Raw genomic sequence first — 14,324 nt, forward strand, 5'->3', positions numbered from 1 at the left:
TGTACACTCGACAGTTGCGTTTGCGTTCTTTTTATATAGACTTATACGTACTGAATTACCATACACCTTATATTACATTGATTATCGGCGTTAAGTTGGCGGGCGTCTTGCTCTTCGACAAAGCGTCGTTGTTATCCAAAGCAAAGACTATAATTGAACCGTTATTTCAAGTTCTATTGACTATACCGCGTAAGATATGTGTAAGTAAGGATGCCAAACGAAAAACACAAGCCAAAGAAAGCAAAAGAAGTGTCGATGCAAATACCTCAGACATTGATGAACGAAGGGATTGAAAAGTGAGAAAACTCGACGAGGAATTCGACGAGGACGGGCGACGTGTGTTTTCGCGCGTATCTTAGCTCATACGCAAGGAATTGAATTGTCGAACGTAAGCATTAATAAGAAAAGGATTAAGTAAAAAACGTAAAAAAAATTTAAAAAAGATATGAAATAGAGAGAACTTGTGATCGCTTAGCTTAGTGAGCCGAACGAGAGTCGGTGACTAGACTAGAGGACAGAACGAGCCTCGCGCGCATGAAGCAGCTTGTAACGATCGTTCTCTAGATAGCGAGATTAAAGAGTGCTCGACTCGATGAGACAGCAATTATCCAAACGACGAATAAGGCGAGACTTTCCGATCGTATTAATGGGTTAGTTTCATTATAGCGCGTACTTCTCAAGACTAATTAGCGTGCCGCGATTGGGCGGCCAAGCTATACGCAAACCAATAAAGCCGTGATACCTAACGGAACGCACAATTCCTTGAACAAAGAAAACAAGTGTACATAGATTTGCCAGACGAGCCTGAGCACTCCTGGGTCTTCCTTCGAGTCTAGTCGAAACACTACCGCGCACGACCATTGCCAAGGTATAAGATTTGCGCGTGTCAACATAAAACGAATGATAAACAGCGGTTACTTTTTTTACGCGAACGGCGGGGAGAAACAAGGCCCGGAGACAGAGCCTCTCCGGGCGAAACATTGTAAAATACATGGGTGTGTGCAACTATCTCACGATACCGCTATTTCCACGTGTATTGGCATTGTAAAATGGGCGCGTCTCATTGGTGTGTTGAAATAAGTAATAATAATTTGTTTTTTTTTTCTTTTTTCGAGTAACATCAAGAATTTCCGAAGAAAAAAGAAGCTATATATACATACATACATATATATACATACCCATATATATATGTATTGTATCGACGATTGGTTTCTTCTTTCGGGTAGTTATCGATTGATTTACGATTCTGTAAATAAGCATGCGATAAAATTATATTAGTTCTCGACTATTGTTAAATAATAATATATCAATAATAACACTGGTTTTTAACAATGAAACAAAGCGTCCTTTTGTGTACTGTATGTGTGTACGTATGTGTGTGTGCGCGCGCGCGCGTCGTATTTCCTTTGCGTCCGGTAAGAAGTTTTTTGCAGCAGTAGGCATCACCTTTTTAAGGTAAATAGCGCATATCGCGTGCGCACGTTATCACGCGTGGATGACGAGCCGCGCGAGAGGAGAACGAGACGTCAAAGGTCATCAGTCGTCGGTGTCCTTTTTGCGGGCTCGACCTCGCTACCCAGTTAGTCGACAACGCGAATTCTTGTCTTTGTGTCCGCGCGAGTTGCTGCACCCCCCCCCCCTCTCTAGCGCGCACTTGGATCGATATTATCAACTTTCAGCCAACAAAGTTTGGAAACTCCTTTTGTTCCCGTAGCTCTCTCTCTCTCTCTCTCACAGTATGCGCCTCAATTGGCAAACTAAAACTTTGCTCATTATGATTTGCGGTCAGATGTTATTGTTTAAATTTTTTCCTCCTAGAGATAGACAATTGAAATGCTTTCACGGCGCAGCTCTCGAATAGCTTTGCATTTGCGGGAGAAATAGTTGGCAAGTTTCCTTTCAATGAGAAAAATGAAAAATGAACCGCGAGCTTTTCCCCCGATGCATCCTTTTTTCCGCAGCTTTCAAAGCTGCGAGGCTCGCGTTCTGTTTTTGTCCTGTGCAATTACAAAAATACCTCGCGGAAAATCGATAGCCACCGCGTATGCCTCGCAAGCTCCTCTGATAAAAATCCGCCATCTTGTCTCTCTTTTCCTCTCCCACATATATCTCCGCGGCGTACTTGCGCAGACTTATCGCTATTGCGAAACACTAATGAGTATCTTTATTGATAACATTTCTTTTATCGGACTGACAATACGCATGCGAATAACACAACAGTGGAGATTTACTGGCGAGCTTTGAAATAAAGTAGATTTATTTTTTTAATTGATTGTTTTATTTTATATTACACATTTCGTACCAAAACTTCAGTATTTAAATTAACAAGTATCTGAGTAAAATACAAGAAATTTATAACAGTAATTACATACTTGGAAAACAAACCATTGTGTTAGAATGATAATTATTTTCAAACACATTCGTACATTGCACATGTAAAAATTGGCACAGTAAAAAAAATCTATATAATAAAATACATAAGAATGAAAAAAAGATTGCTTTAAAAGTTAACGTAATATAGTGAATTCGATCAAATTAAAATAGATGAAAGAAAAAAAAAGAAAAAGAAGGTTAAAAATTCTTCTTATATATTTATGTAGCTGCTCCTCTGACTTAATATTAACATTTAACAATCAGATACATCCAAATTTGTACAAAGACTTTTTTTTCATAAATCTTCGATAGCTTATTACGTCATTGAATGGGAAAAGAAGAATAAGAAGAAGTATCAATTATAACTGTGATTTGTTTGTTAAGAAAATTATATATCATTCTTCTTTTCCTTCTTTCATATCACAAATCTACAATAAGTAAAAATTTATTGAAATCAAAATAATCCTTAACGATACGTAAAAATAATCGATCGTATGAGACCATCTCGCTGAGTGTCCACGGGATTTCCAGCTCCAAAGCAGAACGAGACGCTATCACAGATTTTGTTTTGGCTGCAGCTTGCTAAAGGGTACCAGCCCTCCTTGTTGAATACAACTCCTATTTTGTACAGCTAAAACAAGAAAATGATGTTCACGATAATCTATTATTTAACAATCTATTTATTCTAATGAAAACCTGTTCACCTTATTTTTTTGAACGTACACTGGACGATTGAAAAAAACTTCAATTAATTCTTGAGCATCAACTTTTGTGCTCAAGTGCGTATATGTTAATCGAGTTCCAAATGAATCAAGAAGATGAGCATATAATAATTCTGTATAAGCTTTTGGCTGAGTATTATTATCCTATAAAACCAATCAAATATTAAACAATGCCTTAAATTCATGAAGAAATATATTGATATAATATTCACCACATTTAAAATCTGTGACGGCACTTGAAGTCCAAGTACACATATATTTTTATCAACAACAAATGTAACAGTGCATTCTAATTTGCTATCATTGTAGATTCCAGCTTGTTGCTCTACTGTTCGAATGCAAAAGTATTTAGGGCTTTCGTGTACTTCATTGCTAGCAACTGCAAGAGGTCTGTTTGTAGAGCTTCCGCTATTTTCCCCCACAGATGGCCTCCTTAAAGCTATAGGCTCTTGAATAGTATTGGAGTGTTCTCCAGCAATAGAAATGGGAAGAAACGAAGTTGAAGTTATCAAATTGATTGGGTGTTCCTCAAAGTCATATGGGCGCCTTCCAAAAATAGTTACTGGCTGAGATCTCTTTTTCTGAAAATAAAATTAAATAATAGCATCCAAGGTTAACGTGATTCAATATGGAAAACTCAACTTTTTTACTTACAGAAAAATCAGTAAAAAACTGTAAATTTAATAAATTCGTGCGTTTTTGTGTATTTGTACAAAAACCTTCAGGCATTGATTGTTCACAATTTCTTGATGATATATTCATCAATAAAGCAAAAGCTTCCTCTTGAGACAATAATGGTGATTTTCCAGGTCCTTCTGCAAATTCTTGTGGACTGAATGTAAGAAACCTAATTTTGCTTAGGGCATTTCCAATCACAGATTTCAATGATTTTGAATCAGTAGGATCCAAAGATTTTCTTGTGCATTCAGCTCTAGCCCATCGTTCTAAAGCACTAAATAAATCTAATTCCGAAGATACAGTCAACTCCTCTTGATCTAAGAGTGTCAATACAGTATCTTGTTCTACATCGTCCCAGCTTAACTCATTTATCACTTCATTTGTTTTTGATCTCATTATTTGTAAGCATTTCTCCATCAATACTGGCTCCTCAAACAATTTAGCGAATTCATAAGCTCGGCAAGCCTTCTTAGGTGAGAGATCGGACCATAAAAATTTTGTGCATTCCTCAACAAGAAAAGGTAACATGTACTTCTTTGCACAGTAACACAATTCACATGCAAGCTCGAAAGATCCTAAATCTACACGATCTGTATAAATATATTCAAGTAGTGCTTTGAAAGCTTCCGGTTGTACATCTCTGATTGGGATAGGGTCATTTTTTTCTGCCATTCCACCGTAAAACATTGCTTCGAACACAGGACTTGACATTGCTAGAAAAACTTTGTGCCCTTCGAGTATCTGCTGGTTGGGCTCTTGGCCGACAATAAACTTGCAGTCCGACCTAGAAACATCGTTTCCTCATAAAAAATGCACAACAATGAAAATATGCAGACTGAAAGAAAAAAACATCATACCATTGTCCCATTTCCAGCAGATACTGACTTCTTTGTGCGACCTTACGTTTGGTCGTTTGCCAATCATAAGGCAAAACCATAGCCTTATTATGGTTGTCGTTGACCTTTTCTTGATCCAGTTTGGATACAAGAGTTGTAAACTCAGCGATAGCGAAACAGGCGATGTATTAGTTCATACATCGAAGGCGCGGGAGAGCCTGCAGACAAAGCGACGACGCGCGGGAGCTCCGAGTTTGATAAAGAGCCGTCTATTTTCATATACCTCGTGCTGTGATTTCTAAAAATAACGGATACACTGAGTTTGACATAAACAATGGAGCAGCACTTGGCGCGCGCACAGCCAGTGACGCTCACATCAAAAGTACACTCACCCCCGAGACCAGGACGACATTTGGACCTCACATGATCACCACCAAATGATATATCATTCAACTCGGGCGTGTTTTTGGTTAGAAGACGATTCTCCCGCGCGGGCGAGCGGTTGGACTGTCAAAACAAACGCCTAAAAGCAGAGTATGTCCCGTCCCGCGCCGTGTTACGACGCAAAACGGTATTTTGCTCTCTCTTTCTCTCTCTCCTCTTCGCTCCTCTTTGCTCCGCCGACGAAAACGGAGTCGAGACAGATGATAAAGTTGCTCTGAATTATGTGTACAGCTATATGGTTGCAGCTTGCTATGCTAGCTGGCGCTTTTGTTGCTATTCGTCGGAAATACTCAATATCAAAACTCCTCTATCTTATATGCTTTATACCACGTCAGTTTATGTTTATATCCGATGCTACTCGCGCGTGGGTTACGCAGCTTCTACGATATCAAGCTTTTCTGCCTTTGTGTGTATATGTATATAGCTAATATCTGAGTCAGAACCATAGAACCCGACCTGAACCCGACTCTTACGCGTGCGGGAATCACGCTTGTGCGTCGAACTTTCCTCTACAGTTTAAATATATAAATGTCTTTAGCTGCCTGCTAGTTCGATAGTAACGTAAATGTGTACGACCACAATCAACCGCAATGATTACACAGGAAGAGGGGTTAGAATTATACGCTTTCTACTATGTCTACTCCCACTTGTTCGCTTGGTACGTTTTTTTATTAATAACAATACATTTACGTTTCTTTCAGATGTACATTTTAGCGAGATAGTGTAGTCTGTTTGGAGTTATCAGTGTGACGTCGCACGTCAACGCTAGGATAGCAATGTCTATCTGTGCAATATTGAACAAAATTTATACAAAAAAATACACAGAATAGCGCAGATATTAGTCTTATATACTATAAGTCAGATGTACAGAGTAGTCACTAGGATTTGAAGCATGAACAAAGTTCTCCTGTGAGAGCAATCCTTTAGTTAATATGTCAGAAGATTCAGACCCAGTATGGACCAATGGAATTGTTCCTGAAATTCCAAATGTAACAGATTTGCATTCAACAGGTAAAACTTTGGCTAACTTTGTAAAATAATCATAATAATGATCTTATCACAAAAATCAATCTTTAGAGTTCGAACGATTAAAGCTCATAGTTGTGAAAGGAACTGTAATGAAGCCAAATTTGACATTCAATGAATTAAAATGCCTCGGTCGTAGTAGTGAGGGTTTAGTTCATGGTAAAGTACTTTTCATTTTCACATTATGTTTCAGAAGGAATCTAAAATATTATTAATATACTTAATTTTATTTGTAGATAGTGTTAGAAGATTTATTTGGCCAAAATTGTTAAGGTTACCAGAAAATCAGCCACCAGTAGAAGATGACCTTGAAAATGTACATAAACTTATAGATAACGACATATATCAACAAATATTGAAAGATGTTGCTCGTAGTGGGAGTCATATGCCAGATGATACCTCAGAGGATGCTATGAACAAATTTGAAAAAGAATTGACACAAATAATATGCTGGGTGCTATTCAAACATCCAAATCTAAAGTAAATTAATTGTTTTATTTGCAAAAGTTCTAGTAATCACTTCTAAATATACAATAAATAATTTGTTTTATGATACAGCTATTATCAAGGATTCAATGATGTGGCTGCTACTGTTTTGCTAGTCATGGGTTTGCAAGAGGGATTGTATGTTTTAGAAAAAATATCATTAACTTTTTTAGAAAGATTTATGGAGAAGACTATGGAAAAAGTCAATCAGGAACTTTTTTATATATTTGCATTACTAGATAGAGAGCATCCTAAACTTTTAGAGCATTTAGAAAAGTATATAACATTTTATTAATGATGCTAATTATGTGTTACATTTTAGTAACCAGAATAATGTAGTTTATATATATTACAGTGTTGAGTTATTTCCACATTTTGCTCTAGCTGAGTATACAACATGGTATGCTCATAAATATGCAGAAAATAGAAAGCTGCTGCATAGACTGTTTGACTACTTTCTTGGCAGTCCACCTTTAATTCCTTTGTATTTAAGTACCAATATTGTTGCATATAGAGATAAGGAAATTTTTAATACTACACCAGATATGGGTCATACCCATAAAGTTCTTAGCACAGTAAGAAACGTTTTATTAACTTAATTTTCATTTCCAAGTAGTCTTTTTTTTCATACTGAAGAATTCATTATTATACACAGTTACCTGATGATTTACCATTTGAAAACTTGTTATTCTACTCAACAAAGCTGTATCAGAAATTTCCTCCAGAATCGATAGATAGTGCCGTGCGAGAATTTGACTACAGGCGAAGACGCAAAGAACAAGAATGGAAAATGAAAGCAGAGGCAACTCGCGTGGAACGAGAGAGACAACGAAAATTAAAAGTGGCACGCACGCAACCAAGAATTCCGTACCGTCTAAAAAATTATAAAACTATTACAGTTGTAACTATTTTAGCTATAGGTTTATATGCCTTTTTAAAAAATTCGTCAGGGTTTAACTGACATTAGTTCAACTTTTTTTGTTTTATTATCAATAGGTTCAGTTTACTGTTGTTGAATAAAACTTTATTTTATTAAATTATGTACAGATATTTTAGACTCAATTGTCAATGTCAAATTCTATATAGATTATTTTGGAGTTACTTGTAAAATCAAAATTATTTTCGTTATCAGTTGCTGTACAAATTGCAAATTTTTAATACTTTAAATGGGACGCTGTTCCTTATTGCACTCTTAAAATTTTAGTTGTAATATATATTTTGAGGATGAATGTTTGAAAGTACTGGTGTGATAACTATTTTAGTGAAACTCTCAAGCATTCCTCTGCTGCCTTTATATGGTGTTCAATCATGATGAACACTCAGTTGCGATGTAATTATTATTTCTACATTGAATCGCAGTCACGTTTGTTGCAACGTGTATAAATTAAAATTGGTGGAAAGTGAATTGGATACTTTTGATGTATGTGAATTCAAATTACAAATATATTCTGTGAAAAATATTGAACGTAATGTATTTATGATAGATAATTGTCAATGTACGGAAATTTAGCATAAAATTATCTATTGTTCATTAAACATTTGTTTTCTTAAAGACGATTGTTATTTAATGTATACTTTTTAGTTTTGTAAGTAAATAGAACGACGATTTATAAAAAATTATACATCTTTATTCTTATGATATGCTATGTCGTTCACATATTCTGATTAAAATTCTTATATATTTATTTTATATCTTCTTTATAGAATATTTCACAGCACCTTTCAGTCAAAAATCAAATATGCTCAATTTAATTGTGGAAGTGTTGGAGTATTATAAATTATAATAAAAAAAACTTAATTACCGAATTTTACTAAAATATTCTTTTCTGCTATCCTAAGTTAAAAAAAAAAAAAATATATATATATATATATATATATATATATATATATATATATATATAGTGGTAAATCATGTAAAACTATTTTGTCACAATCATCAGAGAATATCTCCGATTTTTTTGAGGTATATGGCGTTGGTCTTCAACTATAATATGTTTTGCTTTAGAATTTCAAAACGTTTTTGATATAATTAAGAACATTATTGTCGCTTAAAATCTGCATGTGATCAACTTTCGAGAACGTTTGATGGTAAATTTTTTGCTTTTGTTTGTCGTTCCAATGCGTGCATCCTGCTAGACTTCTTATGTTAACGGTTCCGTCTCCATCACCTAGTATTAATTGAGGGTTTCCATCAATAGATACACCACGCTTATAAAGTAATCTAAAAAAAAATTAATTTTTCAAATCTCTGTGCTTAAAAATAAATTGATATCATAAATATTTATTTAAAAATCTTACTTTTCAACGGTGTCTACTAGAATACCATGTAAGCAGTGATGTTCAACTCCTGGAGAGGTGAAATCAAGCTGATATTTTTCATTATCTACTCGAAATTCCCAACCATTTGGTACATTAATATCACTGTAAAAGTATACAATAATTAAATAATCAATTTAAATTAAAAATAAGAATTCAAAAAGTTTTATTTACATCAAATACTGCTTCATGTCAGCAAACGTATAATTTCTTACTTGAGTTTCAACAAGTACTTCGTCTTCTTTCCAAAATAGTTTTGATGGCAATAGCCAACCAAGACTTGGGGAAGTAATCTGCTGACTTTTTAGAATACTCTCTCTTAACAAATAAGCACCTAAATCGTCGCCTATTGCAAATACTTTGAGGGCTTTGACTGAACCACCCCAAACACCAGCAAGTGTAATCATTGAATTGATATATTTATCTTTCCATTTTTGGCTTTGGCGTTGAAAAAATATCAAGCACATTGGTCCTCCCATACTATGTGCTATAAGAGTGACTGGCTGGTTGTTATTCATTACATAAGTTTCTTCAACCAGTTCTTTCAGTTTCGTAAAAAACTCTTCATTTTCATCTAAAGTAAAGCAATTGATTTCATAAATCAAAATAAATCATATTGCTATGTGATTATATGAATAAATCTAATTTTGAGTATAAGTATATTTTAATATTATAATTTTCAATGATGACTTTGAGTTTTATTCACAATTATTAGTAAATAAAAGATTCAATTACCTGGCCCTTTTCTAAAATCATAAGGTGCTCCACGTAAGGAAACATTACGAACATATCCTAAATCCTTCACAAGCATATCTCCAATATACTTGAAATAAGTTCCAGGAGAAGCTTTGCTTGGATCTAAATATTCTACTGTGAATGGATCACCCCATCCTGGAATTCTAATATCTACTCCGTCAGGATTAGTTGTTTTTCTAGTTTGATTGTCATAGATAAGTCTCATATTATCAATCTGAGAAAAAAGACAGAGTTATTATTTTTAGAAAAACAACTATGACACATAATCTGATAATTACCCAACAATCAATAATTATTGGAACTAGCAACTCCAAATTCAGCCAAATGTTAAAGAATCCAGAAGATACCTTCTCACACAAATAATGTACGACCGTTGTTTTATTAATTCTTGCTTCGACCTGACTGCCCCCATCTCCTGGAACTGCGATGTACATTTATAAATTTAGATGTCTGTCTTTCTATAAATAAACGAAACTCAAACGAGAATGACAATGCGATTTTTTACCGAGGATCACAGGCGAGCGTTGATTGCCCCTAAATCGAAAAGTTTGCGTGAGTGTGAAACACGAAAACAGCAATAAAACACAACACGCCAGCTGTAATCGCATAGTTTACGATAACAACAAACACGTACAAAACGTATTCACCTATCTAAACCGTCGTTTTTTAATTTCTATTTATGGTACTTTTTATTGAAATAGAATAGGTAAAATGAGTAAATTAAATAGCTTGTCAATCGTAGTACTATTGAGTAAGAGTAAACTGAGTGTTGCTTGAACGAACTTACGCAATGGACTACATTGAAAATTCGAGTGAAAACCAACCAAACTCGGTTAGTCGAAGCGTGTGGCTTAACATCGCACGATATCAACTGCTGACGCACTCGCCCCTCTTGTGCTTGCGCACTAACTAAGAAAGCAGACGAATTCTATGGAACATTGTTTATCTTTCGAAAAAATGTCAACATTGTTATTTACATAATTTTTTAAACTTATTTAATCGGTTTCGTAATTTCTCGGAACTCTAGCTCGTCATTCTCTTATCCAACATTAATAAAACTTGATAATGAACACACAATACTTATTAATATTTAGATTAGAAATATATTCTCTGAATTAGAAATAAAAAGAGTACCTGTCACTATACTATATTTAATTTTTATAGATGCACAACTATTATTATAACTGTGAGTTAAAGCATCTCTGGAGATGACATTAAGTTTCTATTAATCACAAAAGAAATATAGATAGGAAATATTAGTTTTTGTGTGTGTAATTATAAAAAAGTAAAAGCAAATAAATTCTTTTCAGCATTTTTTCTTTTTGAAAAGATATGTTGATATAATTATTTTTCAATGCAATCATATTAATTTTGTGTTAAGCAATGTTAAACTGATTTATTATTTTTGATTAAAACTTAATAGCAAACCACGCTTGTTAAATCAATTCCGAACCAAAAAACAAATTCAACATTCGTACCAATCATGGCCTTGCGGTGCTTGGCACCGCTTTAACACACCTGCAATAATGAAATGTTTATGTGTGTGTATGTACAGCTAAGTGTTTGCGTTTCAAATAAATCAGCTGTGATTTGCGTGTGTAGGTCGGTGAGCATGCGCTTAAGGCAAACCTAACTGATCGTCGACGCCATCGCCGAAAGTCAAAGACGCCGCTACGATTGTGTGGTTGATTGTCGACAGGTGCCGGCTTTATTGTTTGATTATCTTGCAAGTAAATTGTTTAATTCTTCAATTTTTTTATGACAACGAAGTTGAAGCTTCGTAAAGTTAAATTGCTCGTTGACTATAACGTGTTTAATTTTTTGTTGACAAATTACAGAATGGCAGAAGTGAAACCAGATCACAAAGTTGAGGATGGAGAAAACTACTCAATGGGCAATAATGTCGATCCTAAGAATGTTCAGGAATTGACGCAATATGTAAGTTTATTCATAATAAAACATTATTACCTTTCAGTTTTTTCCATAATAAATCTTACATATTTCTGAGAATAATCATAATTTTCTCATGATAACTCTTTCGTGTTTGTGAAAATTACTGAATAATCAATGATTATTTTATTTTTTGTAAGGTACAAACTCTTCTACAAAACATGCAAGACAAATTTCAGACCATGTCTGACCAGATCATCAATAGAAATATCCTTTTCATACTGGAATGTTGAAATAATTCATGCTATTTTCTGTTATTGCTACATAACCTCAGCTTTCTATTGCTAATATCTGGATTCAATTATTAATTGAAAATAGTTTGTTTTAATATTAGTTATCATTTATTTTCAATTTTATAATTTTTTTTACATTGATCAATACTTGTAAACATATACAAAGATCCTTAGCTATAAATACTAGATGAAATGGGAAACAGAATAGATGACTTGGAGAAAAACATTGCTGACTTGATGACTCAAGCTGGAGTAGAAGGAACTGAAAAATAGGCTGTTTTTTACTGTCTAAGATACATCCATCGAACACTAAATCACAATATACACAATTTGCACCAAGTACAATAAGTTAATTATGGGTAATCTATCTTTAGCATATTATATTTACAATAATATTCAATTGTACAAATTTTTGTAAATTAATATTTTATTGAAGAGAATAGATTAATTTTATATTCTTTTGCATTAAGAGTAACTAATACAGTGTATTAAAGAAGATGTTAAATTCTTCTGATACTTTGGTAAGAATGGAACCATTTTTAAATCTAGAGGACGTCTTTTTCTTTGTATTTTGTTCTTATTAACAGCTACTTTTCTCTAGAATAGCAGTATTAAAGTAATAAATTAAACATTTTTATTTACATAGACTTGAGTCTAGATCTCACTGATTTTTTTTCTTGAATAGAAGATGACTCTGAAGAGTCGTCTGTACTCTCATCAAACTCTTCCACATTCACTGACTCCGATGAATTTGTATGTCCAGTTTTTGAAGAATCCTGTAAACAAGTATTTGTTAATTATGAAAATTTATAAAACACCATTAGTTCTTAGTTGAATAAATTTTTGTACCAAAGATTCTGTAGTTCTATGTACATTCTGTTTTCTCAAGTTCTGTGGTGATGGTGAAGAACGAGAGTGTAGGTTCATCAGTGAATATGCTTGACGAAAGCCTAATCGTTTACCCGACTTTGAAGATTCTGTTGTTCTCAAAGCTTCACGAAATTCCTGAACAGTTGATAAAGTAAATAAGTCATGTAAACTCATAATGAAAAATGTTATACATAAGTAGATGTTTTTTTACGGGTACAATATGTACTTGATAACATCAAATGATAATGACAAAGTTACCCCATTAATTTCAGCTCTAGCAATTTGAAACTCCTGTGCATGGAAAGTTGGCAAGAAAAAGATAGTCGATAGCAAACGATTATTAATCTTCAAACGTATCATTAATTTTACGGAATCTTAATTTTATCAAAATTACCAAGTTTTACCTCTAAATCTTGCCCCTCGTCAATTTCCGCGACATCTTGGTAGGCCTTTGTGAGAAGTTCCACAGCTTTAGCATGAAAGCTGAGCTGCACGGTAACGAAGCTCAAAAGTATCGTCTTAATGTCGTGCAACTTTTGCTTCTCAAACGAATCGATTTGCTCCTCTAAGCTTTTCACTACCTTCGAAACTTCTCGAGATGCTTTCATAAAGTTCAGATGAGCTTGCGACTACGAGCATTATGGTTAAAGAAAAGAAGTATCTCCGATGAATCCTCATTAGCATTCTCAAAGGATACGATTTTCTCTCGATTTTTCGGATTCTCCTTCCTCGCGTTGTCCAATTTTTGTTTTCGTTGAAGCTCCTCATCTCGGGCAGCAAAAGTCGTTTTGACGTTTTCTTTGGCACGCTTGCAAGTGTGCTGATACTGCGATAACGGTGCAACGACTTTGGCATTCAGCCTGTTAACTTCAGCATCCCTGCAATCATCGAGATAACCGTTAGGACCAGCCGTTTGGCTTGAACAACTCGAGTTTTCGAGTTGAAAGGGTGTACGTAATCGACCTGTAATCGCCTAAAACTGAAAGGGTGTTGGAAAAGTTGACGAGGCACGAGCTCATCGATCGATTAATGTCCTCCGAGTTGGCGTATGTTTGTATCGCCTTGGCAACTTCGTCGCTTTTGTCCCTGAGCCTGCAAGAAACCCAAAAGCCATTTCGACAAATCACTCTGGCTTCCCGAAAATCCAATCCGAAGGCTCACCTCGCTGCTTTCCTCGTGTGTGCCGCGAAAACCGAGCACAATTCGGCAAAATGTTTCTCCACCGCGTCGATCCTTTCCTGAACGAATTTGGCCTCCTTCTCGCTGTCCCTACATGCGAGACGAGAAACAAAAAATCGAAACAAGCGTTAAAGTCGCTTCATGCGCAGAAAACGCGTCTGTATGCGATTGAGTACCCGACGTTGCTTTGCGATCGCGAACGAAACATTTCGTTGACGGGCGGCCGATGGCGTGCACGTGGCTACGGCGAATAACAGTTGACTTCTGGCCGCAGGTGGTGCACTCGTTATGTTCGCTCGCCCACTGCCTCGGCCCCTATTTCCAGGTGGGAGTTGTGTGTTACCTCCCCCACGGTCACTTATAGCATATGCTCTCTATTCTTGTCGTTTCGATAATTAAGGCGAAACATGCTCTCTTGCGAAAACTTACTTCATTTTATTTATATTTACAGTGTA

The 14,324-nt window shown here is 35.1% G+C and overlaps 5 protein-coding genes across 9 annotated transcripts; 2 read left to right on the forward strand and 3 right to left on the reverse strand.

Annotated features, from left to right (window-relative positions):
* Positions 1-97: 97 nt before the first annotated feature.
* Positions 98-5,204, reverse strand: LOC131670783 (uncharacterized). Of its 2 annotated transcripts, none has more exons than XM_058946691.1 (6): positions 5,002-5,204; positions 4,631-4,907; positions 3,750-4,557; positions 3,308-3,676; positions 3,078-3,239; positions 98-3,004 (listed from the first exon to the last, which is right to left on the reverse strand). In XM_058946691.1, exons 2-6 carry the CDS (start codon positions 4,708-4,710, stop codon positions 2,840-2,842), a joined length of 1,584 nt encoding a protein of 527 aa, XP_058802674.1. In that variant the 5' UTR covers positions 4,711-4,907; positions 5,002-5,204; the 3' UTR covers positions 98-2,839. The 2 variants fall into 2 exon arrangements, with proteins under 2 accessions (XP_058802674.1, XP_058802677.1); XM_058946694.1 differs by having other exon boundaries at positions 4,631-4,925.
* Positions 5,205-5,416: 212 nt separating this feature from the next.
* On the forward strand, positions 5,417-8,371 carry LOC131670784 (TBC1 domain family member 20). The gene is made up of 7 exons (XM_058946695.1): positions 5,417-5,663; positions 5,755-6,064; positions 6,131-6,238; positions 6,316-6,559; positions 6,638-6,841; positions 6,921-7,140; positions 7,221-8,371. The coding sequence occupies exons 2-7, from the start codon at positions 5,986-5,988 to the stop codon at positions 7,524-7,526; spliced, it is 1,161 nt and encodes a 386-aa protein (XP_058802678.1). The 5' UTR covers positions 5,417-5,663; positions 5,755-5,985; the 3' UTR covers positions 7,527-8,371.
* A 103-nt stretch (positions 8,372-8,474) lies between these two features.
* LOC131670755 (phospholipase A2 group XV-like) lies at positions 8,475-10,493 on the reverse strand. Its single transcript, XM_058946646.1, has 6 exons — positions 10,143-10,493; positions 9,916-10,058; positions 9,617-9,851; positions 9,056-9,455; positions 8,864-8,986; positions 8,475-8,786 (listed from the first exon to the last, which is right to left on the reverse strand). The coding sequence occupies exons 1-6, from the start codon at positions 10,243-10,245 to the stop codon at positions 8,567-8,569; spliced, it is 1,224 nt and encodes a 407-aa protein (XP_058802629.1). The 5' UTR covers positions 10,246-10,493; the 3' UTR covers positions 8,475-8,566.
* A 748-nt stretch (positions 10,494-11,241) lies between these two features.
* On the forward strand, positions 11,242-12,425 carry LOC131670762 (heat shock factor-binding protein 1). 2 transcript variants are annotated; one of them, XM_058946655.1, is made up of 4 exons: positions 11,242-11,367; positions 11,476-11,575; positions 11,728-11,794; positions 12,005-12,420. In XM_058946655.1, exons 2-4 carry the CDS (start codon positions 11,477-11,479, stop codon positions 12,091-12,093), a joined length of 255 nt encoding a protein of 84 aa, XP_058802638.1. In that variant the 5' UTR covers positions 11,242-11,367; position 11,476; the 3' UTR covers positions 12,094-12,420. The 2 variants fall into 2 exon arrangements, with proteins under 2 accessions (XP_058802638.1, XP_058802639.1); XM_058946656.1 differs by having other exon boundaries at positions 11,290-11,363; positions 12,005-12,425.
* A 20-nt stretch (positions 12,426-12,445) lies between these two features.
* LOC131670759 (CBY1-interacting BAR domain-containing protein 1-A) lies at positions 12,446-14,180 on the reverse strand. Of its 3 annotated transcripts, none has more exons than XM_058946651.1 (8): positions 14,046-14,180; positions 13,852-13,959; positions 13,654-13,782; positions 13,388-13,568; positions 13,095-13,319; positions 12,949-12,981; positions 12,670-12,825; positions 12,446-12,596 (listed from the first exon to the last, which is right to left on the reverse strand). In XM_058946651.1, the coding sequence occupies exons 1-8, from the start codon at positions 14,075-14,077 to the stop codon at positions 12,459-12,461; spliced, it is 1,002 nt and encodes a 333-aa protein (XP_058802634.1). In that variant the 5' UTR covers positions 14,078-14,180; the 3' UTR covers positions 12,446-12,458. The 3 variants fall into 3 exon arrangements, with proteins under 3 accessions (XP_058802634.1, XP_058802635.1, XP_058802636.1); XM_058946652.1 differs by having other exon boundaries at positions 13,852-13,953; positions 14,046-14,089; XM_058946653.1 differs by lacking the exon at positions 12,949-12,981.
* Between the last annotated feature and the right edge of the window lie 144 nt (positions 14,181-14,324).

The sequence above is a fragment of the Phymastichus coffea genome, unplaced genomic scaffold (genome assembly GCF_024137745.1).
Source record: "Phymastichus coffea isolate CEN01 unplaced genomic scaffold, Cenicafe_Pcof_1.1 PCOF00115, whole genome shotgun sequence".
Lineage (NCBI taxonomy): Eukaryota > Metazoa > Arthropoda > Insecta > Hymenoptera > Eulophidae > Phymastichus > Phymastichus coffea.